This window comes from Anser anser (genome assembly GCF_964211835.1).
Source record: "Anser anser genome assembly, chromosome: 11".
Classification (NCBI taxonomy): domain Eukaryota; kingdom Metazoa; phylum Chordata; class Aves; order Anseriformes; family Anatidae; genus Anser; species Anser anser.
In genome coordinates, this window is record NC_139732.1 from 22,069,231 (window position 1) to 22,095,520 (window position 26,290).

Genomic DNA, 26,290 nt, shown 5'->3' on the forward strand with positions numbered 1-26,290 from the left:
TTGATGTAACAAACCAAAGTAGTTTATTATAGACAACCCTGGGGACAAGCTCTGGCCCCAGTAAGGGTGGGGAATTTGGGACTAGAGAACCATTGTGATGTGCAGTTTGTCTTCCCAGACTCCAAACGACTTTTGAACAAATGATGACAGTATTATATACTCCAGTCTCAGAACAAGTGCTTGGACAGCAATCCTGTTCCTCAAGATCCTCCCATAACCTCTGGGGAATAACAGCACATCGAGAGCGTTAACCAACCAGGCATATTGAGACAGGTCAGCCCAGAGGCACTCATATGGAGTTCCAGGGAGCCTTCCGGATACGCTGACTGCCTGCCACATCAGGCTGATTTCAGTGGGGCCAACCACTGCTCCCAGCATGGTTCTGCACTCACAGAACAGCCTCCACATCATCTAGACTGAATCTTCATAGAATGTCTTTGCCATGGCATGTGCCACTTTCACCACCTTCTTCTCCTTGGCATCTGGGCCCATGTTGCTCCGGGCTAGTTTAATCCAATACTGCTCCGTCCTGGACAGATAGTCTGCGTGCTTCTCATCAGGCTGAACAGATGGGTGCTGCTCCTCTCCTAGTACACAAGAGGAGGAAGAGAGAAGGAGAGGTCACAAACAGCTAATGAAGTCAATCTGCTCTCCCATGTGCCAACCCATCCAAGGCTACACTTCAGTTTACGTGTTTAAATGTAATAACCTAAAAACCTCTCAGTAGCCAAAGAAATTTCCCCTATACCCCTTGAGAACCGTGTGCTATGAAAACTTCGCTGAAAATCTGATCTGGATGCCATCAAGTATTGTACCAAAATACACATCATATTAGTATGAAGTAAACATTCATCTTAATCGTTACCTTCCTCATCTTCGCTCTCTTCTTCAGAGCTCTCTTCTTCCTCTTCCCCACCTTCTGCACCTTCCGTATCATCCTCCTCTTCATCCGACTCCGACTCCTCCAGCCATTCTTGTGCTTCTTTGATTAGAAAGAAAAGAGAAGAAATAAATAACCACCTGTTTCCTACTCCTACACCCAGAAATGTCACGGAGGGAGCCAGGGCAAGGTCAGACATGCTCCTTAAGAGCCCTGCTGTATTTGTTTCCCTTGCAGATCCACACACTGTACAGGGCCTGGATCTGACAGGCAGCAGGGGACAGCAGGAAGAGATCTAATAGAGTCAGGAAGAATTAAACAGCACAGGACAGCTGTGGAAGACAAGCTGGTTAATGCCAATGCTGACAAGAGTCAACTCTCCTCCTAAGCACTTTATAGCTCCACAATTATGAGAGACTCCTTCCCTTCTGCCCTTTGCCTGCTACACACGCGTGGACTGTGAGCTTCCAGGGCAGGGATAAGGTTAGAACTTGCCACCACTGAACAAAGATGCACTGTTTACATGCCTTGGTTTTCAAAGCAGACAGACCAGAGCTCACTCTCTGAAGCTATTGCAAATCTCTGGACAAGACAGGTTTCTGTAGTGGTACTAATTATAAGACACTGCATATCCCGTAATTCCAAGCTACTTCTTGTCCAGGAAGAACCACTGTTCATAGCTCATCACTATCCCTTGAGGAAACTCCACATGTCCTTCTTTCTAAAATACAGCACTCCTGGAAACCACATCCTGGGCTTCGCTGCACTAAAGGCATACATACAGACATCCCACCACCAGAGCTTACTTGGATCCATCTCCACTAGCACTTTCCAGTCCTCCATCTTGTGCAGGTCGATGCTGTAGAGGTCACTGAGGGTGAACTGGCGATCACCCACCTCAAACATTCCCCCATATACATAGAGAACCCCGTGCTTCACCGCCAGCATGGCATTTGAACGTGGGCATGGCTCTACTTGTGGGCTCAAGGCTCCATCTTCCTCCTCCTCCTCCGATTCAGACCTCTCCTTCTCTCCTGCAGGCCCAGAGATCACCTGCTTGATCGTCATGACAGTCCCATCTTCTGCCACCACTTCTTTGACGATCTCCACTGGGCCTTGCGGAGCTTGCTTCTCCACCTCTTCATCTCCAGCTCCCTCTGCCTCAGCTTGTCTGCCACGTCTTCGCTTCCTCTTCTCTGACTTGGGTCCCTGTTAATAGGAACAAGAAGCAGAGGGAGACTGCATGTGAACTGTGTGCAGCTAACAGTACATGCAGCAGTTAATACAATACTGTGGATGCTGCTGGGAGGGAGGGGGGTGAATTCAATTATTTTTCACTGGAACTGTAAGCCTCAGGTGAGAGCTACAACCTTCCACTCAGCATGAACTTCTACCAGCCATAAAACAGAGAGCAACGAAACCCCTGGAGAAGCCATGGCGTGGAGTTGCTGCCTCTATCAACAGCAGCACTGCTAGAGAGAGGGAAAACAGCATTTTTGCTCTCTCTCTCTCTTGCAGATGTGCACACACGTGCACGTGCACACACACAGTCCACTGGTCTACGACAGGAGCAAGAGAAAATAACCCACCATTTTGTGAAATCGAAACAATTGCTGGGTGCTAAATTACAGTGCATTATCAGGAAGCACTCCAGGTCTTCCAAGTGAAAAGGCTTCACCATGTGAAAAGGCTAGAAAACAGTCAGCTAGGAAGGCAGAAGCAAACACCTGAGTGGATGTTTGCCTGTTATTATGTGATTGACTTCTCCTTTTTGAGGACAAAGCCAGAAACACTGGGGGTGGAAAGAAAGAAGTTCAACCAGGTCGTTTGCACCTTGCTTCCCCCTTGAGTGGCTCAAACAAAGCTGAAGATCTGAGGGCCACATTTCTGAAGTACCTATGAGTCAAGGGTTAATATTCCATCCCTTTCGGCAGCTCATCAACAATGGAGAAAAGGGGGAGGCCATTATCTCAATGCAACACAAGATCTTTTCAGAATAGCTTTTATCGAACTAGCTCACGTCAGACTTACACACGTGACTGGGAGCCGGCCTCTAGTAAAACACTGGAACTACGTTTTCATGCTGCTTTGCTTCATTTTGCATTACACAACAAGAGGGCACATGCAGCCTGACTCTCAGAGGAAGAGGACTGCCTCCTGAACCACCTTCACTCACTGCCCAAGCATCAGGGCTCACAGGTTTCCTCTGTCCCGAGAAGGGTGACAGTCTGCACCGCATTGTGAAAGCAGGGCATGGAAAGCACAAGGGGCTATGTGATGGGGAAGGACCGCGAGGAAGTTGCACGGGGCCAAAAAAAAGAGCATGTTACAGATGATGCAGGAGAAAGAACTGAAGACATTTGTATTATTTTCAAAACAAGACCTTTAGCTGTCCAGGAAACCAGCGGTTTTTCCCAATATCGTAGAAATAAATATCATTGAAGAAGTCCCCTTCAATGCTCTCCTCCTCTTCCTCATCATGCACACCTCCAAACAGAAGGGAGCGGTTATTGGGACCCACTGCCACAGCGAAGCCAGACCTGGGAGTGGGTTTCACTCCAGATGGGTTGAGCCGACTCCATGCCCACTTCTCTGGTAACGGATAAAAACAAACATGAGCATCAGTAAATGGAGAATCGTGACCGTTTTCACATCTTTTGAGATCCTTCAGTTCTCCAGCAATCTTTGCAAGCATCTCCCTGATCCATTTCAGACACTCAGAACCGCACTGTGCAGGCTCAACAATAAGATTAATCAGAACACCACTTGCATTTCCACTTCAATCACCCAACTAATCCACACTTTTCTCCTACTCTTAGAAAGTAGTTACGTTTCCAATAAAAGCAGACAGCAGACGCAGAGAGCTATCTTTACGGTGTGCTTTCTGGAACAAGGGACCTATTGAAAAGTGTGCACACCTTTACGGGAAGGTGGACTTCAAACCAGGACTGATTAGAGCCTTGGATAGCAAGGAAAGGTACCTCAGTTACCCCACAGGGCTCATACGACACCAATTCTTTCCACAGTCCCCTGCTACTACAGTACCTTATCTGCCAGCTTGCATCATTACCCCCCAAGAACAAGCACAGTTCATTGTAAGGAGACCCAAACTTTAAAAAAGAAAAAAGTACTCAGGAGAAGGCTTGTGCTCCAAGCCCTTTGCTTTTGCTCCAGTCCTTCCTACTGTGGATTTAGAGTAAATCCCTAAAATGCAGGCTGGCAGAAGCATACACACAGGCTAGGCAATGCATTTCTGAAGGAACCACAATTTCAAAAAGATAAACTATTAATAGGACATAATGCAAGCAGGGTCTGGAATCCAGACAATATATGTGACCAACCTGCCTCCCCAAGTCCCACTTTAAGACGGTTGGGTTTAAGGAAATCAGTCACAGCTTTAACATTTTAGAAAAATCAGACCAAAGAAGGTTGTTTTACCCCTTTAGCCTAGGACAGAATACACCCTCTCCTAAGGGAGGTGATGAAATTCCTATTTCTGAGGACACTCACAGATAGATGGGAGAAAACAACCAACCAACCAAGCACTATCCTTAGTGGTATCCCTGTTCTCAGTAATTTCACAAGATCATATCCTAATCTTCTCTCTTAAGAGTTTATAGATGACCCGCAACTACTAAAAAGAGCTTCTCAAAAGCAGGAATTTCCAGTGGGAAAAGTTCTGGAATTCATAGGATTTTCTGTTGAGAAACAGAAGAGCAGTGTTCAAAATGTCCCAGAGAACAAGAATTTCAAAATGTTGTTTTAATTCCCTCCCACACGCAAACCAAAAAAAACCCCTAAAATATCTTTCCTTGTAGTTTTTCCTGAAGCTGTCTGTGCAGGCCAGAGCTTCTCACATCGTTACGCAAGGAGCCTGGAGACCCTCCAGTCCATCTCAGACTATTCTGGGGCCAATTGGGAAATGTCAACACAGGCGATGCTGCGAGCTAGAAGTGATTCTCCAACCAAAAGTACGCCCCAACCTCCCTCCACTAGCTCTGCCAGTTCCTCGCAGAAGTTTCTCAAGCAGCTCCAATCCCCGAGCTGTTTCACAGTGTCAGTGCTCCCATTTACATCAGCTCTGAAATTAAATCACCTGGAGATGAGAACCATGGCTCCCTACAGCCTTCAGTTAACCAGCCAGCTTTGCTCAGCAAAGCCAACACAGCCTCATCTTTTCAGGCTGTAAAATGGACTGGTGGAAGGGGACAGAAGAGGTGCGGGGCCTGCAGTCTGCTGCAGCAATGAACACCTACCCCCCATTTCCCTCTGCAGAGCACAGTCGTGGGGAATGGCTGCCTGTACGTGCGATGGCCCACCTTCCTTTTTTGCATGTGTGCTGCAGAAAGGAGGACCTAACTTCTCTAATCTCTCTCAGTAACTCCCATTTCTTTCACTCTAGCTCTTTTTTTTTAAGCTAGTGTCACGGTATACAAATGCACTTAACTACTCCTGGGAAAAAAAAGAAATACTTAAATCAACTCATCTGCTGTGTTTAGCCCCAGAGCAAACACTGGGGTATAGTGCTCTTAATTAAAGGGGAAATTTTGTCCTGGGTTTGGGGTTTTTGGCCTCTTATTCAACAGAAGAGAGAGAATTTGCATTCACAGTCCTGCAGCATCACTTCCAGCACAGCCCTCCTAGCTGGAGCAGCAGCTTACCTTCCTCCTTGCCTGAGCCTTCAGCCTTCAGCAGGAACATATCTGTATGCAGGGTGCCTTTGTCAACGTCTTTCTTAATTCTCTGCAGAGAAGGGAAAGACAGGGATGCTCGGTGAAACAATTTCAACGGCCAAAACCGCAGAAGGCCCAACTCTTCAAGGCCTGGAAAGTCACCCAAATCAGGATGTGCCTTTCGGAGTTCACCACCCCACAGAAAAGCCCAATCACAGCCTGAATCTAGATGTTCCCGCACTGAAAAAGCATATGTTGTGATAGGGTCAACAAGAAGCCACACGGGTAGTGACGCTGTGCCTCCGGAGCTCACAGCTGTAGCAGTCAAACCAGGGCTACTTTCTGTGATGAGCAGCAGCAATCCGAATGCCTCAGGAGGGAAGGGAGGCAGCCAGAAGGGACAAATGGAGGCTGGTGTCTCATGACTTCAAGCACGCCTCACTCAGTCCCATCCTACAAGCGAGTAGTGGGAGACGTGTAACAAACCACAAGCGACTTCTGCCTGTGCCAACCGGAGCCTCCCTCCGCTCTGTGCTCTCCAGGCTGCAACACATCCTGGGGCCTGTGGGCTCATAAAGTCTGCAGGATGCAGCGTGAGGGCAGGAATTTGGGCACCCAGAAAAATAATTATCACAGGGGATGATTTTAAAAAAGAAAGCAAGGATGGGCAGCACCAAGGAAACCCAAGATTCTGCCTTTTACTCTGCCACGGACAGCATCAGGTATTCTCGGGGGAGTAATTTAACATCTGTGCCTCTGCTCCTCTAGCTGTAAGGGAGAGCAGATACCCGCTCCGAAGTGCCACACACAACTTCCAGCGGGGCTTGTACGGCCCTCTGGGAGGCTGCCCCTGAATGCTGAGCAGAAGCTCAGAGCGTCTGTGCTGCACCATTTGCACGGCCCAAGTTTAAGAACAGATCTGTGACCAGCAGACCCGCAGTCCCTGCCACCCCCCAGCATCCATCCCACTCCAGCTAAGGCAGAGGTGACAGCTCTGCCCCGCAGCACGACTGCCACCGTCATTAACAGTATTTGAGCCCCGCAGAGCCTTCAGAATCAGCTCTCTCTCCTGAACAGAAAAAGAAGCCCCACTTCCAGCCCTACTCGAGGCAACACCAGCAAGAGCAGGATCAAGCCCCAGGTGAAGTAATTAAATACATCATTTAAAATGCATTTTCCCTCGCTCCTTTCACTGAACTCCAGTGCTCATAGCAACATGCACCACTGGAAAGCAGCGCTATGCGATGCCACCGTAGGAGGTCTTTTAATAACGTCATTACCCACCCATCCTTCATGCACAGCTCCTGCCTCCTCGTAATTCCCTTCCTCCTGGGGGCGATGGCATCACTGTGCTGTGTGACCGCTGCCAGGAGGCAGGCAGTGGGTCCTGGCAGAAGCTGGGAGGGTTGAGACCAGTGCTCTGGAAGGAGCAGAGCTTTGGGTGCATGCCACGGTGTCGTCTTGTTCTTGCTCCTTATTTGTGCCCAATCCAGCGCCCTGCACTTGGTAGGTTTTGTTACTGCAGGCTACGTTGTGCTGTTATTACAAGGCCCCTTGCTCCAGAAAGCACACCCTGAAGATGGCTCTTAGGAACGGCATTCAATTCTTAGAAAGGCAGAGAGGAAAGGGGAACAAAGTGTGTCTGAGGCGTTGCACAACAACGCTGTAACTCGGGTGATGTTGAAAAGCCCTGGGGAAGGCTGATAACGAAGCGCTGTGAGGAACAGGAGAACGCTACTCACAGTGCAGCAAAAGGGAAGCTTCAGTTAACTCAAAGACCGGGGTCTGTCCTGGGAAATTTGTTGCACGTCTTCTTGCTCCCTACATGCACATAAGCATCCCATCAGCACGCTGAAAGACTCAGTCTCCAAGACAGGGCATCTACGCTGGAGAGATCCTCTTCTGTGCAATCACTTCAATGAAGTCAACAACTGCTCTGTTCTACCTCCCATCCTGGAGCCACAGAACACCAGGCACACCAGGGACAGGAAGCCTGCAGGATCAAGCATCAGTGACAGGCCTGTTTTCTGAGGAAGGGCATACACAGTGACAACTCCTTCTGCCGCTGCCACCTTTTTAGCACACGGAGAACAAGCAAGACAAGGTTTTGCATTGGTCAGTAGTCCTGATGCATCACTAGAGGAGCTGGGGACACAGCTGGAGGGGCTCAGAGCCACCCGCTTTGAACAAAACCTTGAGAGCAGGCTGCCAGGGCAAGAAGGCATTAAAACACCTTCCAGGAACAGTGCGCTAAGTACACCAATATCATGGACTGGCAGTGCACAAACTGTGGCATCTACAGTAGTAGCTCTCAAGTTCCAAGGGCTGTGAGTCACTGAGCAGAGCAAACACCAGGCGCTGACAATGTCACGCTTTGCTGTCTCTGTCACGCAGGTCTCGAGCGGCAGAAGTCACCAGCGAGCTGCAGGCTGTGGGCAGCTGAGCTACAGCAGCCTTTTTAGTCTGGCCCTCGCTTCAAACACCCTTCCAAGCCCCACCTGAGCAAAGAGCTCTCAGAGATGGGTGGAAGGAGGGGAGGAGAGGGGAGAGATGGGCAGGGGGATTCACAGCTTGCAGCACTGAAGCACAGCCCAGCGACTGCAAAGTGCATGTCTGCTAACAGTCATGGAAATGGCCTTTTTCTCTCTTCCAATTCCAAGTAGGCTGATGTTTGTCCTCAAATACGAAGCACAGTTCATGTTCTTGTGTGTAGGGGCCACACAGGCTGAGGGGTGCAGATGCACAGCGGTCAAGCACAGCAAGATGAGCACTGTCTGCATGGAAGAAGGGGGAACAACACCTATTGAGAGAGCTGTTGGCTTCACTATCCTACAGGCTGCGCAGAATAACTGCATCGTTTTTCTCCTGAAAACCACACGGCTCCCTGTAGTAAACACACTGCGTATGCAACATGACAAAGCTTCCTGGGCTGAGAAAACCCCAATGAGGTGGAGTGGGAGTTAGTTATTTGTTGTCAAAGCGATGCCTGTTTTCCCCAGCTCACACTGGCTCAAAAGCAGACACTTCACCAGCAAGCAGCACGCTGCTACTGGAGAGATCAATCCCCTCGCAACCAGGACACCCACCTGTTTGCACATACAGGTAAATCAGCAAGTTACAAGAGCGCTATGGGATTTAGCTAAAAACTTCTACCTCCAGTAACAGCAAGAGCCATGCCTAACCCCCTTCAAAGAGCAGGGGGACTGAAGCACGGAGAGCTGTTTGCGAGAAGACTGGGACTCAGGATTCCCTGTGTATAACCTGCTAAACATGGCTAATAAAAGAGGGAGATCAACAGTGGCAAAATACATCCAATTAACAGAAGCCCTTAGCAGGCAGAACTGCGGAGGGAACGCTTCCCACAAGACCTTGCCGTTCAGTCTCCAGCCCTGCCACGAGCAATCTCCCAGCAGAATCCACTTCAGCTTTGCAGAGCTCACCACTAAAAGAAAAAAATAACACACGCTAGCCTACTTTGGCATCCAAAAGCCCTGCACGCACACAGTGCCAGCCCCCCCGTGGCTCGTAGGCTGCTTCCACCTGCAAGGTAGAGCAGCGTTAGCCTCCACCACCTCCCGGCTGCATTCGCCGTGCCAGTCAGGCACAGTGTGCTCACGTTGCCTAGCAATAGAGAGGTCTCGCTGCTTTATTCAGCCAAAAATGCAGCTTGCTGCAGCAAGCCCCGTTCCCAGCAAGGGAAACGGGCGAGGACATCTTTAAGATCAGCAGGCGAGCAAGGCTGAGCGTCTCACGGGCTTCTGGGGTACGTTTCCGCAGGGCTGCCAACACCTTCAGCAATTCCTTCTGTAAGTGACCACAGGAGTTGTCTTTAATATTCAGTTGTCTTTATATTCAGAAATGATAAACATGAACACAAGGACACCGTTGTGCTAAGGATCGTGCTCTTAGAGTATCAGGCGTGCCCTTGTTAAATTTGTGCACCAACATCCCACATCAGCAGCACTCAGGGTTGCACAGCTCGCATGTCCTTTTTCCCCCACTTGGGCCCTGGACATTCACCGTTTGAACTTAACATTCTGGGACAGCAAAATGGAGTGGCTGGCACAAGCCAACATGTCTTGGGTACCAGGGTTCTTGTCCTGCCTCTGTCCACAAGTACCAGAGTGCCTCAGACGCCATTTGATCTTTTCTGCTTCCGTTTCCCCAGCCAGGAATTATTCGGGTCGCATCACGGGAATTGAGCAACACAGCCCAGACCAAAAGGCATTACTGAAAACCGACCTGCTGTGGTCAGTTCTTTGTCCAGTTCCAGCAAACCAAGGCATGGATCAAACCTCTCTGCTTTTCCCTTCCTAGCTCACAGTGCCTGCTGCCCTGACTGAGGACAGGCAGATTGATCACTTGACCAGGGAAACATTCTTGGCTGCAAGCCGATAGTGGTGCTCTGGCTTTATAGGGCCCTGACAGCCAGCCTGGTACACAGATACCTATAATTCCACCCATAACTATGAATCTCCTGGGCTTATGTCTCTTTTTGTTTTGGCAACACGCATTATACCCCACCACACAGCTATTTTGGTACAGTACTTCAAAGCAGATTTACAAGGGCTAACGGGACCACGGGATATAGCGCCCCAGAACTGCCCACCGCAGTTTGGTGGTTTGGTGCCTTTGCATCTCGAGAAAGCTACAGAGAAAATTCTGTCCAGTGCTTGGGTCTGTTTGTAGCTTGGCTGCACCATTCCTGCCCCAAAATTCACCTGTGCTGCAGAAGACACAAGCAAAGTCTTTGTTAGGAATGGCACGACAGAGAGCAGCAGACTCAGCTCTCTATATTACAAAGGAAGTAGATTCCTAACAAGTGCTTGTTATAATCTAAAAGCTGTTCTCCAAGCTGGAAAGGAACTGCATCCAGCTCTTATCCTCGCTCAGTGCCCTGCATAAAGGCTGAGTGCTTATTTGTCACAACAAAAGGCTGAGGGCAGCTTTGCATTCCCCCATCCCTTCTACTTCATTTTTATGAGCTCAAAACAACCCAGAGCAGTGCAGCAGAGCCCACCCTCGTAAAGCAGAACAGAACCGCAAACATGCGTCAACTTTTGTATTTCCACAGGGCTCGGTATGCACTTGAAACCCAGCTACTTCCAGTAGCCGTAAGAGATCCACACCTGGCAGAGCATGCAAGCTTCCCCCAGCCTCGAGAGCGAGGGAACAAGTCAGAGGCAGGAAGCAGACAAAGCCCTTTTGGGTAGAAAATGCCTTTGTATTGTTACTGCTATTTAATCAAATGCGCCTCTGAGGAGTTAGAGCCCTAAGCGCAGGCCGTGAGGAGGCACAAATGCTTCTAAATATATAGCCAGACTACTCTCCTCTTTCCCTGCTTTTCTTCTTTGTTCATTTATTCACATCAGAAGAACAACGCGTCCTCCTCCCCCAGCGATGCACTGCTGGAAGCGATGCCTTTCCACTGAGACAGTAGCAGCAAGATCCGGGTCTTCAGTCTGCGTTCGTAACATTAAAAGCTTTCGCAGGAGCCTTTTGCTCAATGAAATATTTACTTCCTCCATCCCAGCATGGAGACAGGGATACTTGGTCAATGAGGACATATGGTCTAAAGGCCTACCCGGTATAAATTACCGTGATTAACAAAGCAAGAAGCAGAGCAGAGGAAGCCTGGTGCTCATCAAAAGTCTTCTTTGGCTTATTGAGTTTGCTAACTAGCGCTGCTGCCGTAACTCTTTCCCTGATCCAAGAAAACAGAAGGCTCCTGGCAACCTGCAAGTGCTGCAACATGGAGGAGTGCTGCCCGAGAATGCCTTAAGTTGGCAATAACCACTACCATTGTCAAAAAATGCTGTTTCTTCCAGTTGCTTATTCCTACCTCCAGAACATCATCTCCTTATGTTGGGTTAGATTAGCAGGGAAAATATGTTAGTTTTAATCAAGATCGGCTCCTCGGTCAGGACAACTGCATGAACAAAGGGACAATTAGAAGACAAGAAGCCACTTCTGGTAGCAGCACTGGCTCCCAGCAGCCTGAACCACACCGTGTATGAACAATGCAAGGGCACAATTGCACAATCACTCCAAGCTGGCACGTCCACAGGCTAACTTGCACTCACTACCAGCAGTTTTTGGACATCTGGCAGCTGCCTGACAAGAGGAAATATCATCAGCCAGAGCAGCAGCAAGTTACACAATGTGATCACCACATCTTGCACTGCAGACAACACTCGTGAAACAGAGCAGAGGGAAGGAGCAGAACGGAGATTTGAATTCCACTCTCCCACACACTAAGCCCATTGCTCTCTCCCGGCAGTCAAAGCACAGAACCCTAAACCACCACAGGTCAAGACCATCGCTTTGGCCCTCATTAGGCAATTTGAATTTGTCACATTTCAGGTTTCATTTTAGCCTTTTAGCTTTTCCATCAACTCTTCTGTTTGGCGTTTGGGAAACGCTGCACTGCCTTACCACAAAGTCCCTCCTACCTGTTTGGAGTAGCCTCCATAGATGATTACGCTGCCCTCAGGAGTGGTAGCCATTTGACATCCCGATCTTGGAGCAGGCCCAATCCCCGATGGAGACAGCTTGCTCCAGGTGAAGGAGTCCAAGTTGAAGGCATACACATCATTATAATAGATGTAATCTCTGCAGAGGGCAAATTGGCACACCATGAGGTTTTGTAACAGCCATCATTTAGGACAGGATAAAACATCACTTCAGGAACAGCACCAGGAACCTCTGAAGAGGTGCAACACCTTATTCAACTCTTTGCATTTATGGCTTTTTCTCCTCCTGTAGCCATGGCAATATACAGAAGATTTGTACAGTTGAAGGTTACTATTTCAGTGCAACAGTATGCATTTAACAAAGCTCCTTTAAGCAAGACCTCTCTGGGTTCTTTTTTTACCTATGTTATTCCTTACTACAACAGAGCTTTCATCAACTCTTTCCAGGAAACACAATCCGAGGTGACTTAAACCAGAACACAAAAAGATCAAAACAGATTACAGCTATGTCTGTCTAGGGGGTGAGGGAAAAAATAAATACATATATACACACACACGCTCTCTTTCAACTAGCCAGCTCACACACTGCTAGTGGAAAATGCCCAGCTCCGGTTAAACCGCCAAGCACTTAGCCAAATCTCGGGTAGGCTTTACAACTTGTGCTGTGCTCCCAGGGATCGCACTTATGCAGCGTAGCATCTCTGAGAAAATACGTAGCTCAGCTCTCTTCACAGTCCCCATGACAGAGTAGCTGTGACCTCACACGGTATGCCAGAGCTTACCGGGGAAGATGTTTCTAGGAAGAGAAGGCTCTTTGATGGGAGGCAGAGGCCAAAAGGGATGCACTGAGCTTTAGCTATGAGGATGAGGAGCTACTTCAGTGATTATCTAAGTGACACAGTGGTTTCTCAAACACTTGAAGGTTTTAAAATCAAGATCACTTCTCTTTCTAACATAAAAATACAGTTTGCTAACTATTGCTAAGGAAAATCCTTGTATTAAAGCCCAGCTTCCTGTTGCTTGTGAAATTCTGTTGTTTTTGTTACAGATTCAATACTCCCAATCATCCTGCAGTAACCCACCTTGCACTCTCGTGGAAACCTCCAAAGAGGATCAGCTGTCTTTTGCAAGCAACCATGCGATGCCCACTTCTTCCAGAAGGACCTCCTGATGCCCTGAAAGACAAAGAAATTCCACTCATCAGCAAAGTTCCCTTTCCTCTTAGTGGGCCCATCCAACCATGGGGAAACTCTGCTGCCTTAACACAGATGTATGCTTTTTTCCAGAACAGTATATGTGCTCTGCCTGTAACACTTGGTATTTGCAACACAGGCATTTTGCGGTAACAGCTTTATTCCTAGGGATAAGCCATCTAGTCTCTAACAGTACCCAAGACTTGAAGTCTTTTCTGCTATGACTCAGGAGGTAATTTTTCAGGAGAGTTTAATGATTAGCAGTTAACTCCCACAACTGCAAGAACAGCACTCCGGGCAGAGATGTTTTCTCTAAGTACCAGGTAAGAGCCAAAAACCGGCTCTGACATCCACCCTCCTTCAATGTCGTAGGAAATGACCTATCCATACCATCTCCACTCATCTACCTGCAGCTAGGATATACCACCAAACCAGTGAGAAGAGTGCAAATCACTTTGATTTCCTCAGGAACAAAGGCACTGCAGCCGAACAGGTTATCACTATTATCTTCCTTATTACAGGAGCATCGCCGCTCTGCTCTACTCAAGGCTGCATGACCTTTCAGTTAAATATGCCACTTCCATTTCCAGGAACAAGCAACATCACCCCATCTGTCACATCCAAAAGCTTCTGGCAAAGCCGGGCAGCTGGCAACGACATTCCTGAGAGGCAATGAAGATGCACCTTCCTTCATGTTCATCCACAGACAGAGCTTCGCATGAGACAGAGAACAAAGAAGCCTTCAAGATCTCTCAGAACAAAGGGAACTTCAGGCCAAACACAGAGAAAAAAGGGTTTTGCTTCGTGTGTTCTCTGCCCCCTGGATTAATCTATCACATTTTCAGTCTCGCTGAGGAGCCTCCCGAAGCACACACGGTTAGCACCACCTAACCCAGCGAGGTTTCTCAACAGGCAGCATCAACACGTGTCAAATGGTTGCAGGAGCAGGGCCTGGAAACCTGCTCTCCGCTGAAAACAACAACAAAACCTAACCCCCCAACCCTACTGCTCCGCTTTTAACTGGCAGCGGGGAGCTGTGAAGAGCAGTGATGGATTTCTGTGGAGAGAGAAAATGAGGGCCCTTATTCACCATCAGAAATGACAATCTCACACCAGCCATAATGAAGAGCTCCAAGCAGAACAGCAGCGTTTGGGTACGCCTGAATTAATATTGATTGTTTGCACTCTTTATTCTAACAGAGAGTAGGGGTTTCTAGGCATTTACTGGATTTTTAAGTACCACCCTGCAGAACATCACCTCTTGTATTAATTTCATCAGGATCTGAAATAATTTTCTCTTTTATAACAAAGATTCCATGTTATTATTCCAGAGGATGGCACCTTTTAAAATCTTTTTTTTAAAGGAAAGAAGGAATTAGAAAACAACATTAACAATAAAACCTTGTTCCCAGAGAACATCTTCTGCCTTGCTTCTCAAACACATTTCCTGCAAGTCAAAAATCAATTCTGAATGGTAAACGTTTATTCACTGATGCATGTGTTTTAATAAACAAGTTCCCACAAGCATACAATTAGCTCTAAGTCACAAACAAAAACATCCAGGCTGGGGCCTGATCCGAATTCAGAGAAGTCTCACTGGCACCAGCATCAATTTCTCAATTATGAGGCACTTCTCCACTTTCCTTAGGCTAGCAATACAAGCTACGAGAGCAGATGCTGAAACAGTTTCAGAAGGCTTCATCCTGCGCTCTATTTTGCCATCTCAGCTTCCTTGGCTTTAGCATTACACACCGTACAGGCATCAGCTAAAAAGGCCTGTTTATACACTTTGATTTAAGGAGATGCCCTCTACACTAGCAACAACTGCTCTTGTTGTATTTTTACATAGACCAATTCATACAGGTCCTTCTTCCCCAAACACGGCTCTGTAAAAACGCATGACACAGTCAAGAGAGAGTGGCAGCAGCATACAGCCACGCTGCCACTCCGGAAGGCACCTGCTGCTAGCCTGAAACCTTGATTCCCAAATGCAGACCGTCTCTTTTTACCTGTATCACTGCTCATGGCCCAAAACAAACATTTTGGAAATGGCTTCGCTGACTTTATGATTAATAGTCTACTTCATGGGGTTGACACAAGAAAGCAGACATGTGGGAGGGAGCTGTGAATTCTCCAGACTTTTTTTTTTTAAAAATAGATCAAAAGATAAGTCTGGATAAGGACTGGCTCTACACATGTAAGCAGAAGTCTGATCAAAACTGCTCCATAAGGAATTTGCTTTTGCTTGTGGAGTTACTCTGGGTCTTATAGTAATGTTACAGACCTGAATTCAGCCCCCAGATTCAAGAATTAATGACTTGCATGTCACAGTGTCTACAGGCTGCGTGAGTGAGCTACCTTTTCATTCATTCCTCCATCCAAAGGAAGTTCAGGTGAATCTCCACACCTTTTCATTAGGAAAAAAAAAATGATGATGCACAGATCATTCCAATAAATGGGCATTTCAGCACAAAGCATTTTTATTCTCCAGTACACAAGGCAGCTGAAACCCAGGACTTCAGTGTTTCGTATTTTATGGTTGTAAATGCAAACGACAAGTGTTCTGTTCATTGGCATACAGACATTATACCCAGATGTTCGTATACTTATTTAGGAGGTACACAAGTGAAAACACAATTGCCACAAGGCATGGAACCCCCAGACCAAATCCTTTGCTAAGTCAATCAACAGTCATACATTTGGATCTTCATCTACCAAAGAACAAGCTCACAAGCTCAATTCTGGTCTGCCAGAAGTCTGCACCAAAATACCCTTCTCTTCTTGAAGCACCAAAGCACCTTTCTACCTTGTGTTGCAGGATCTGATCTTTCCAGTGACAAAGAGCACACGAGCAAGAACAGTCATCAGTCATAAACAAACCTGTGCTGAAAGGCACCCTGCACTGCAGCGACTGCTCCAGTTCTCTCTGTAAACAGCGTTAAACATACGCTTGTGAAACGCTACCCTGAAATATTTATAGCACCACATCTCACAAAACTGTGAAGTATCATTAGCATGCCAGAATTAAAGGCAAGGGAGCTATCCAGGTTCATAAGCAAGACAAAGAACTACACAGAGGAGGGATCTACCAGTTCCCAAGTACAACCCCAACGTGTGACACTCCCCACCTCTCTTCGAGGGAGCGCACTGGGCCACACGGAGCTGAACAGAAACGTTCTCTCTAGGAAGGAATGAGGCGATTAGGTTAAAATATTGCTTAGCTCTAAGGCAGAGTAGCAAACTCGTGCATTGACGCAACCTCATGGATCACACACATGATAAGGTGGTCCCAATAAGTCAGCAAAGTCAGTTACTGGCACGTCTTCTAACAGCCTGGGATTTGTTGCATTTGGGCCATCTTCGTGCACGCAAAATGCAAGTGAATATAGCTGCTTGCAGTTTTTAACTCTGTCAAGCTGGCTGACACGACTGTGGCTCTGCGCTAGGAGATACTGGAGATCCACTTCCCCAGCAGCCTTTGCAGACAGGCAACAGGGGTGAGTTATTCAAGGTTTTCTCTTCAAAATTGTTATACAGTCAAGCTTCTTATGGCACCAAGATGGTCTCTGGCACAAACTGCAGGCCAGGAAGGACAACACAGTTGTCTGAAATCTAAGGTGTGGGGCTGGAATAACTAGAAGGAAGTGCAATGCAGTAGATGTCAAAAATCAAGAGTTTCAAAAGCACAGAAAAATCCCTCATACAACTCAACAATCATCTCTGTCCTTTCTTCTTCCCCTTCCCAAGCTGACTGTCATCATGATGCTGTACGGAAAAACAGAGAGGCAGCAGAAACTTGATTTTCACACTCAGCCAGGTTAGCATTAAAACAAAGACATCCTCTCACAGCCTCCTCCACCAGATGCCTAATTAATGCAGCTCTTGGAGCTCTGCCCGAGGACGGGGAGGAGATGCACTTTGTTTTATTTCAACACTGGAACCAGGGCACGGGTGTCTTCAAAATTATGGGAAGACTGAAAGACAGCTGTCCACCCAAATGCCCCCAGAAGTTCAAATGGAGTTGATCCTGCACGGGGCAGGGAGGAAGGAAAGATCATCTCCCCAGGGCACTTTCACTCATAGAATTTATGATGCTCACTTCAGAAACGTCAACCCATTTACCTACTAAGAGACAGCAAAGCATCAATGTCTCCAAATGCATCCTTCCACTGTGTCATGGCAGCCAGTGTTGACTACCAACACCCAGGGACAGAAGGCAGCTTCGGGCAGCTGGAAAAGCATGGTACCTAGAACTTGCTTCTGCTTATCAGAGGAGTAGGAGCTCACCTTACCAAGCTGCTTCCCTCCTCGCTAACCATAATAACCCATCACAAGCTCCAAACAGGTTCTCTTGCCATGGTTTAGTCCACTTGGCGCCAGGGACTGCTGGCGGGGTCCTGCAACTCGCAGCACATGCAAACTTCATGCTCTGCTCCAGGGTGGGAGCAGAGGCTCTTGCAGTACACCCAGCATCCCTGAGGCTGCTGTACCACATGAGATAAGATGCAGGCTGAGCTGAGCCTTGTAACTACCTAATTTCAGCTTCCCAGGCAGGTCAGGCACTGCAGCATTTGTTTCAGGAGTGGATAACCCTAAATCAGCTCTACAGCAACGCATCTGCAAATCCACAGGAGAACAATTTGCGCCATCGCTGGTGGAACTAACGAAGCCTCATCCGGATTCTCCGATGGCTCACAAAAAACAATCTCCCGCCCTCGCTCTCCCTGCAGCTGGGTATTAACACTGCTCTCTGGTGAGGCTTTTTTTTTCAACCCAGAGTTTGGTTGAAATGTCAACCCTTTCTCTCAGCAGGGACTCTATGGGGGATCATCACTTCCTCTCCCCCGCCCGCGTTCACGAAACTGGTAGGGCCGTAATGCCTTCGAGCTTCATCCCCTTTATTTGGCTGAGGCTGAGCAAGGGATTCAGAAGTTATTTTGGGGGAGCTGGGGGGCGTACAGTCACAGTCATTACGTTGGCTTCTGCCTCACAACAGAGCAGCCTGCACGCTGACAGGTCTTCTTAAGCCTCGCACCTCTCAAAGAGCCCTCCATCGTTCTGGAGAGTTTCTCTCACCCCCACTTCTCAAAGCCAAGCAGGACTCACTAGAGTAAACCCGGCTTCCTGTAACATGACAAATTACAGCTGCTATTAGATTAACGCTGCCAGCTCTGGAGCCAAGAATCACACTGACAGACAGGAACCAGCCGCTGAAGAACAGAGCAGTTTTCCCTCAGCCTCCCAGAGGTACTCAAAAGGATGATCCCCAGACCCTCGCAGCGCTGCTGCTGCCAGGATACCGCGCTGTGGAGCATCCTTTCAACCCTGCATGGTTTGGACTCCTCGGGATTTTTTGCTCTTTGGCTCCCCTACACCTTCCACGCCAGAGCCCCTTCCGTGCTACGTTAACATTAGCAAAATTAAACCTCCAAATTCCCCTCGTCAAGCAATCCCAGTGCTCCCATTTTACAGGGGGGGGAAAAGGCAGACAGGCACCAGGCACGATGAGTCACTGCGTGGCCTCAGGCATGTGCCAAGGCAGAGGCAGGGTATCCATTTCTGCATAGCTCAGCCCTGAACCACCCTCTCAATTACCGCACGAGAAGAGAAAGACACAGATGACAGGCACCTGCACTTTGTAAGCGGGGCAAGAATTGATCAGCCCAGGCAGATTTAGGGCTTTCCACCAGAAGCAAGGACAAGGAGTTCACACTCAGGAGCTAGAAGGGTCAAACAGCAGATGAGCAAACATTCAAAAGCTGCTGCTTTCCCCGGCGGCACCTCAAGGGTCAGCTGTGCAGGAGCTTCAGCCCAGCCAAGGCTGTGTTCTGGCTAATTTTGCAATCAAGACAATCCCAAAGCATAAAAGAAAGTATGAGTCAAAGTCAGAACCAAAGCCACATCTCTTGCCTCTCAGTTTACCAGCTGACCCACCAGAAATCTTCTTCTCACGTGTGAGCAGAAAAACCTAGAAGCCAAAGGTTAAGGAAACATTAGCAGACTCTGGGCCAGATCCACCGAAGGTATTTAGGTGTCTACTCCCATCAAACATTTCCAGGGCTTCTGGCACATACTTACCCTGATGGGTCTGAATTACTGGTTTATCCCAAGGAATCTTTAGACAGAAAATGCCAGTTATCAGGAGTGAACTGGGCTCTGTGGGGAAGACAAGCTGTCTTCTCAAGCAATGGTAAAACTGGGTGAGATCCTTTAAGGTCTAGCACAGCCCAGCCACGAGCACAGGCCCAGATGGAGCCTTAATTGAGCAACAATTAATGTTTTCAAGTTGGATACCTACACTCGCTGTGACTGGGAGGACACAGTGCTGTTCAGGATACTCCTTCCTTCAGTTACTTAACACCCAAACACATCCGTGCTCCTAAAGTCACTTAATAAATAAAATGGCTTTGTCCTCAATGGACTTGGAACACATCTCCCATTTCCACTTCTTTGTGGAGGTTGCCCTGTCCACCGTTTCTAGCACAGCCACCTCTGTACTCAAGGAAGAGATGGGCAGACAGCTGTGAAACCACAGCACCACAGCAGGAACCAAGTTCAGACCACGCTGACACAGTTCCTCGTGAGGTCAACATTGTTGACTCGAGAACACACCACTTACTTGATCTGCTCCCAGGTCTTGGTAGCCAGATGCAGGACCCAGAGATCCTTGTAGTGGTAGAACTGCTCCCCATTGGGAGACGCAAACTCCCCGCCGAACACCCAGAGCTGCCCACCAGCTGCGGGCACCACCGCTGCCTGTCAGGAGAAGAAGGAAGAACAGGATCAGACAAGAGTGCAGGAACCAGGGACAGGTCAGATGCACGGTTGCCACCAAATACCAAGGAGTAAACAAGTAGTAGCAGCTACTGCTGCCGTGCTTGGCAAAAGCAGCTCTCTGGGGCTGAATGAAGGGGAATTTTAAACGTAAGCTTCTCATTGTGTGGCACATCTTCCCTATGGCACAGGAAGGTGAGCCAAGGAACTCAGTCTCTAAGAAGCATCTTGGGATTTGGTTTGAGAACATATTTCCTTTGCTGAACAGAAAGATTTGAACTCTCTCCACAGCTAAGGTTCAGCAACATTTCACCCATCCTTTAGTCATGTGAATAGCATCGTGCAGAAGACATACTGGTGGATGATGAACCCCAAGCCATCAGAGGAACAGGGGCACTTCCTGCCTCTAAAAGGCACGTAACATCCCAACACTGGGCAGGCACAGTAAGGCAGGGAAAAGTCTTTTGGAAAAGGCCATTAAGTGCATAACCGCCCTTTACACACTACCATTTTTTGTAGATTATTAAACAAGAAACAGTTCAGAAGCCAAGCTGCAGTGCAAGTCCAAACCTGAAGCTTTCCAAGACCTGAAAGGCATTACTGCTCTTATCTGAAGAAAAAAAAATAAAACAAACAGAAGGAAGTGTGCAGTATTTGAACAAAAGGAGACTGTTACTGCTTTGGCTGAGGCAAGCAGCAGAGAGAAGAGTATCAAAGGGATTTGTTTTATTATTTTTGCACAGAGCAGCATCAAAACACCCTGTTGCAACACAAGCTGACAGTTACGAGGCAGGAAGCGAAGAGCAAGACTCCACTTAGCTGGAATTATCTGCACAGGGACTAAGAAGCAAAATACTGGTATCCCAAAAAGGAATCTGAGCTTTTTTCCCCACACATTTTTTCCAGGGTACCCTCACAAATCAATATTGTTATCCCAGCTTCTTCAGAAGGGCTTCATTACCTGCCTGTCTTTTCCAGCAAGCAGCAAAGAAGATTTCTAGCATTAAACATATGACCATGCCCTGACACAAACCAGCCCGTACATGCAACAATTAAACATGACAAAACATTGGGTGTGTTTGCAAGCAGGGTTTGTGGGAACATGAAGTTACCTAAAAACAAAGGGGATCCACGCCTCATTTTCATGGGTATCTAGTGATTAAAAACTTAAGTGAAGGTACAGACAACAGCCTGCTCATGCTTGTGTGTGACCTTGTGAAGAGCTGGCTCTAAATTCATTACACAGCCAGACCTTTTCCTCAAACAGCTCAAACTGACGACAGCCATCCACGGCTATTCTCCCCTCGGTTCTGTTGAACTGATGTAATGAAGCCAGCCTAAGTCAGAGGACTGTGTGTCAGAGACCAGAGATGACAAATAAGACCGAAAACATGCATAGACATACTCCTATTTACCTTTAGGCTAATGCAGAAAACGTGTTAAAAATAAAGTCACAGGGAAGACAACAAGCCATTCAGCTAAAGAGGCTGAACCGTCTCCTGTGTGACTGTAATTAATTACCAGACAGAAAACTTATTGCTGAAGCACGACTCCTCTGGTATGTTTCTCCTTTTATATCTGCTATAATCCAGTTGCAGCTCCCTGATGCACAGGCTGCTCGCTCAGCTCAGATTCAGCTTCTAGACAGCCACCTGCTGGCTACCAAAACACAAACAGGCACCTCTCAACTCCACACCCACCAGGCAACCTCCTTTTCACCTCAGGGAAGGAGTATTTGGATTTCTGGCCTCCTTGTGGAATTTGGCCTCCGAAATCAAGATTTTAAGCACCACAAGGTTGCCCAAATATCAAGTCAAAGCCTTTCTTTTTAAAGAAAGCACACGCAGCTCAGAGCAAGGCTGGCATTTAGGCACAGAGTAACGAGGGAATGTGAACCTAGCCAGGGTATCGGATCTTACCGGGAAGCTCTAAAGAGCTTTGGCCACAGGTAGGAAAATAACATTCGCATCCTGTACGGCAGCTTTTGAAATGTACCAGTCACCCAGCCACTTGCTGCAACAGGCAAGATAATCTATCTGACAGCTGGTGAGGGCCAAAGACCTGCAAAAAATACAAGTCTCTGATCCAGTTTCTACATCCAGTTTCTTTTTTACATAAAGTAAACAGAAACAAATCCTTCCACATCACAACCAGCCAGCGATGTTCACGACAGAGGCACCAAAGAGGTGAGGTCTAGGAGAGTTCCATGATATCCCAGCAAAAATTCAGACAACTTTGTCCACTGCCTTTGCGGACACTGAAGGAAAACAGCCCACATGCCACAAAAAAAAAACAAACAACACAATCACAAGCCAAAGGCAGGACACATCACAGAGCATCTAGGACACTTGGCAAAGCCCAACTGCTCCATGCTAGCAGGGATACCTGACACTGACGGGTCTTTCACACTGCTGTGGGATCTGTAGTGCCCACAGAGGCAGGCCTGTCGCCACTAATCATGCACAGCAACCCAGCCGTCCACAGCACTGTGGTCAAATTCTAAGTTACACCTGACCAGCGTTTTGAAAATCCAGCACCTTCCTGGAATTTTGGATGGTTGAGCTGGTTCCCATATAGTGCAGCAAAACAGCCCATCTTCAAAAGAAGAGCCACAGCACAAAAAAGTGACACCATTGGCAGCCCATTACAAAGGGAATGCAGAGAAGCCAGAAGGAAACCCTTGGTAAAAAAGTAAGTCTTTAGGACGTCATTAAAACAATTCCAGCTGCTGCTTTGGCACCCTGCACCTTACCTGGTGAGCACATCGCCTTGGGGGTGGGTTGGGGATCTCTACTTTAGTCCAGCTGTTCTTCCGGATGTTGTAAACATACAGTTCATTATACAGGTACGTCTGTTAGAGAGGAAAAAAAACAAACAAACAAAAACAGATCACCACAGCTCTCTGCTGGACAGGATCAGTCTGTCCAAGCATAGGCACCCCGAGGGTTATCTGTGAGTTAGGCAGAGAAGGTAGGCAGCTCCAGCTTTCCATTCAGATTTGTAAGATCACGGAATGATTTAGGTTGGAAGGGACCTTAATGATCATCTACTTCCACGCCCTCTGCCATGGCCAAGGACACCTTCCACTAGATCAGGTTGCTCAAAGCCCTGTCCAATCTGGCCTTGAAAAGCAACAGCTCACCAGCCTCCACCAGGCAGGGAAGGAGGGCAACAACCTCCTCCACTAGCCCTGGAGTCAGCAACTGTTTTAGTGTGAGCCACTGGACTGGACTGTTCCTTCCCAAACCCTTGGTTAAGACTGTGACACCTTGAGGTATCAGGGCTTAAGAAGCTGGAGCTTAATAGAGATGTGCAGGTTAAAGTTGTCCAAACTGCCGCTCAACTCCAGAGACAGTAACAGCTTAAGGTAGTGAAGCAAACAGAATTAGTTCAGTACATCACATGGGATGATCCTCAGGGGGCAAATATCACTGGGAGGCTTGAGTTTTCTAACTACAGTATGCACTTCTCAGGGTTGGAAAGACCAACGTGTCTCCAGGAGCACAATAAACACGTGCAACTTGCAGAAATTCAGTAAAGCATTCCCACTTGCAATTATTTGCTACTGTACACATCTCCAAGGCAGGCAATCCCTTGCCAGCTGCAAAGCTGCAGAATTATCTTGCTTTGAAAGGTGGAAGACTGAGATTCTTCAACAGTTATCAAAAATGAGGGTCAGAGATGGCTACTATTAAGTCTGGAGAAATTATGAAGCCCTGAAATATTGATGCCGAGACAATCACTCTGACTCCTTAATGGGTTCTAGCATGTCTCCTTCCTGCCAACTGTTCAGGCATGAGACAGTATCACAGCAGAATTAAAAGGCTATTTTGCTCTCATTCAGGGACGAATACATATTTTATGACTGCTGCTTTGAATCTTCGCTTCAAATGAGACTCATGCAAATTACAGTAAAAGGCAGGGGGAGTGCAGAAAAAAAGAAGAAAAAAATTGAAGTATACATTACTTTTTGGCCATTGAAATATTCACCTCCAAAAAGGATCAATTCGTCTTTCTCAGGGTGAGCAGACAGGGAACCATTCAGCCTGCAAACAAAAGAGGGATGACCAAAAGAGTAGATGTTAAGACTTGTAAAACTCAGAAACTTGCAGCCTTTAGCTCAGCTAGCATTAGCACCCCAGCCCTCTAGACACAAAAGTCTCTCCATCATCTGCCAAATTAGTAGGCTGTGATTTTCACCCCAGGGTGAAAAACTCCCCAAAGAAATTAACTTCTTAAAAACTTTCAGCAAGATTAATTTGACACCGTCTGAAACCTTCTCCTATTTTAGGCGCACACGTTACACTGTCATTTAACATGACTTTTGACGTGAGCTCTTGAATTTTAATGTTGGTGTGTCGAGAACAAAAATTAGTTTTAGGAGGGCACATAACTATGGGTAGAACTGAGCTGTCTCATATCAACTTATCTGCATCGTTCTTCTGCAGTCACCACTGTTCACCACTCATCCCACCAAAGTACTACTCACCGTGTGGAGACTGACTTGTTCCTCCATGTCGGGAGGAAAAAGATATCACGCAGAAGGGTTTTTAACAAGCCACATCAAACAGACATACAGAACCTAGCACCATGCAGACCCCAGGCCTACAGATCAAGTGTCTCGTCCCTCACAGCACATCCTTGTGAATCCTTTCAGCTTCCTAGTCCAAATCCAAAGGTTCCTTTTAGCAAAAGGAACTTACTTTTGCAAAGCCCTTTAACTTAATAGTGCTTTGACTCCTTAGCTGTACTAGTGGGATGATTAAAAAGGGGGTTTTAAGACTAAAAAATATATGTTTGGTCCCATTCTTAATCCAGGGATTCAATATACCATATATTTTATAACTCCAGGTATCAGCCAAGCCAGATATCATGCTCTCAGCAAGTAACTTTACATAAATAAATTTCATCAATAGGTGTATAAGTGATGGCCAAAGTCTCACACAATCTCTTACCTGGGCGAGGGCGGTGGGCAGGCTGTCTCAATTACTTGGGTCTTTTTAGCATCTAAACTCTGGAATTCTGCTATCAGGGCTTCAAGATCCTCCTGAAAATAAAAACACAGACATAAGTTCCTTGATATGCACAGAACCACCAGCACACCATACAAAACCAGCGTTCGCTCCCAGAATTTCCCCATTAAAAAAAAAAAAAAAGTCTGCAGACGTTTAGGCTTTAGACTTTTGATACTTTTTTTAGACTTCAGTCTAGAGAAATGGATGCTGAGTACTTCCACATATGCTTTAAAGATTAGTCTCTCCTAAAACACTGACAAGTTGCTCAGAAGAGGCCTAACAGGATGGCATGCAAAGTGCATTTAGCATGCACCTGCTGCTCCTGCAGCAAAAACATCGCACAAATGGGCATGGAAATGGCTATTATTTAAACCCTGACAAAATTATAATGAAATATATGCTACGACCCAACTAGTCCTCTTCTTTGTCTGCAACGGAAAACTGCCCAAATGTCATGGGAAACTCTTGTCTACTGCCAGTTTATACTTTAGCTGGAGAGAAACCTACACGTATTTTCATCCCCTTCCAGGATTAAATTTAAATCTGCCTCCAAAGCGCAGGAACACCGAGCACCGAGGGCACAAGCAGGCCGGCAGCTAGGGGGAGTTTCTGATCCAAAGTCTCTCCGACAGCCCCATGCTCACCACCTCCACCAGCCAACCATTCCCTGCCAGCAGCTGCATCCCAGCAAACTTCCAAAATCTGGGGATTTCCCCCCCGCAGCATGGCAGCAGCTCTCCCTGCAGCCCGCACAGGCACACGCCGGCACCTCCCCTGTCTGCAGCTGTGCATACCGCTGCATTCACGCAGGGAAAGGGAGCACAGAAACATTTTCCTTCGCTTTTAAGGCCTCAAGAAAAGGCTGGGGGAGATGGAAGGCAACTTAAATCACCATTTCTCCTTCTCGCACCCTCCTTTCCCCCGAGGTGCCCTCGACCACGCGCCCCTCCACCTCAGCTCTCCCTTCCAAGGGAGCAGCGCCCACAAAACTCCCCGAGACCCGCACCGCCGCCCCTCACCTCCTCCTTCCTGGCTCTGCGGGACACCTTCCTCTCCATCTTCGCCGCCGTCTTCTCAGCCCCCTTCCCCTTCTTCTCCCGTTTCCCCTTCTTCCCCATGGCGGCAGGCCGCGCTAGGCCGCGCCAGACGCACCGCGCTCGCCGCGCCGCCCTCGCCGCCCTGGGTGCACCGCGGGGCGGGCAGCGCCGCCGGCCTCGGCCCGGTGCTTCCAGGCCGCGGCCCGCCTCCTGCCCGAGCCGCGGGGGCCCTCTGCAGGCCCGGC

General features: G+C 47.7%; 1 protein-coding gene across 1 annotated transcript; it reads right to left on the bottom strand.

The window, feature by feature from the left end:
- Positions 1–26,237, bottom strand: KLHDC4 (kelch domain containing 4). Its single transcript, XM_083851613.1, has 12 exons — positions 26,028–26,237; positions 24,949–25,040; positions 23,961–24,039; positions 22,746–22,844; positions 19,839–19,975; positions 13,109–13,201; positions 12,006–12,165; positions 5,542–5,623; positions 3,264–3,472; positions 1,687–2,089; positions 866–982; positions 1–587 (listed from the first exon to the last, which is right to left on the bottom strand). Exons 1-12 carry the CDS (start codon positions 26,124–26,126, stop codon positions 412–414), a joined length of 1,746 nt encoding a protein of 581 aa, XP_083707739.1. The 5' UTR covers positions 26,127–26,237; the 3' UTR covers positions 1–411.
- Positions 26,238–26,290: the final 53 nt, after the last annotated feature.

Excerpts from the sequence above, each read along its gene's own strand:
- KLHDC4 (XM_083851613.1), bottom strand. The coding sequence starts at position 26,126 with ATGGGGAAGAAGGGGAAACGGGAGAAGAAGGGGAAGGGGGCTGAGAAG. Across the intron at positions 19,976-22,745 it reads CAAGGCGATGTGCTCACCAG|GCAGCGGTGGTGCCCGCAGC; the intron begins GTAAGGTGCAGG and ends TTCTCCTGACAG. Across the intron at positions 588-865 it reads AGAGAGCGAAGATGAGGAAG|GAGAGGAGCAGCACCCATCT; the intron begins GTAACGATTAAG and ends CTTGTGTACTAG.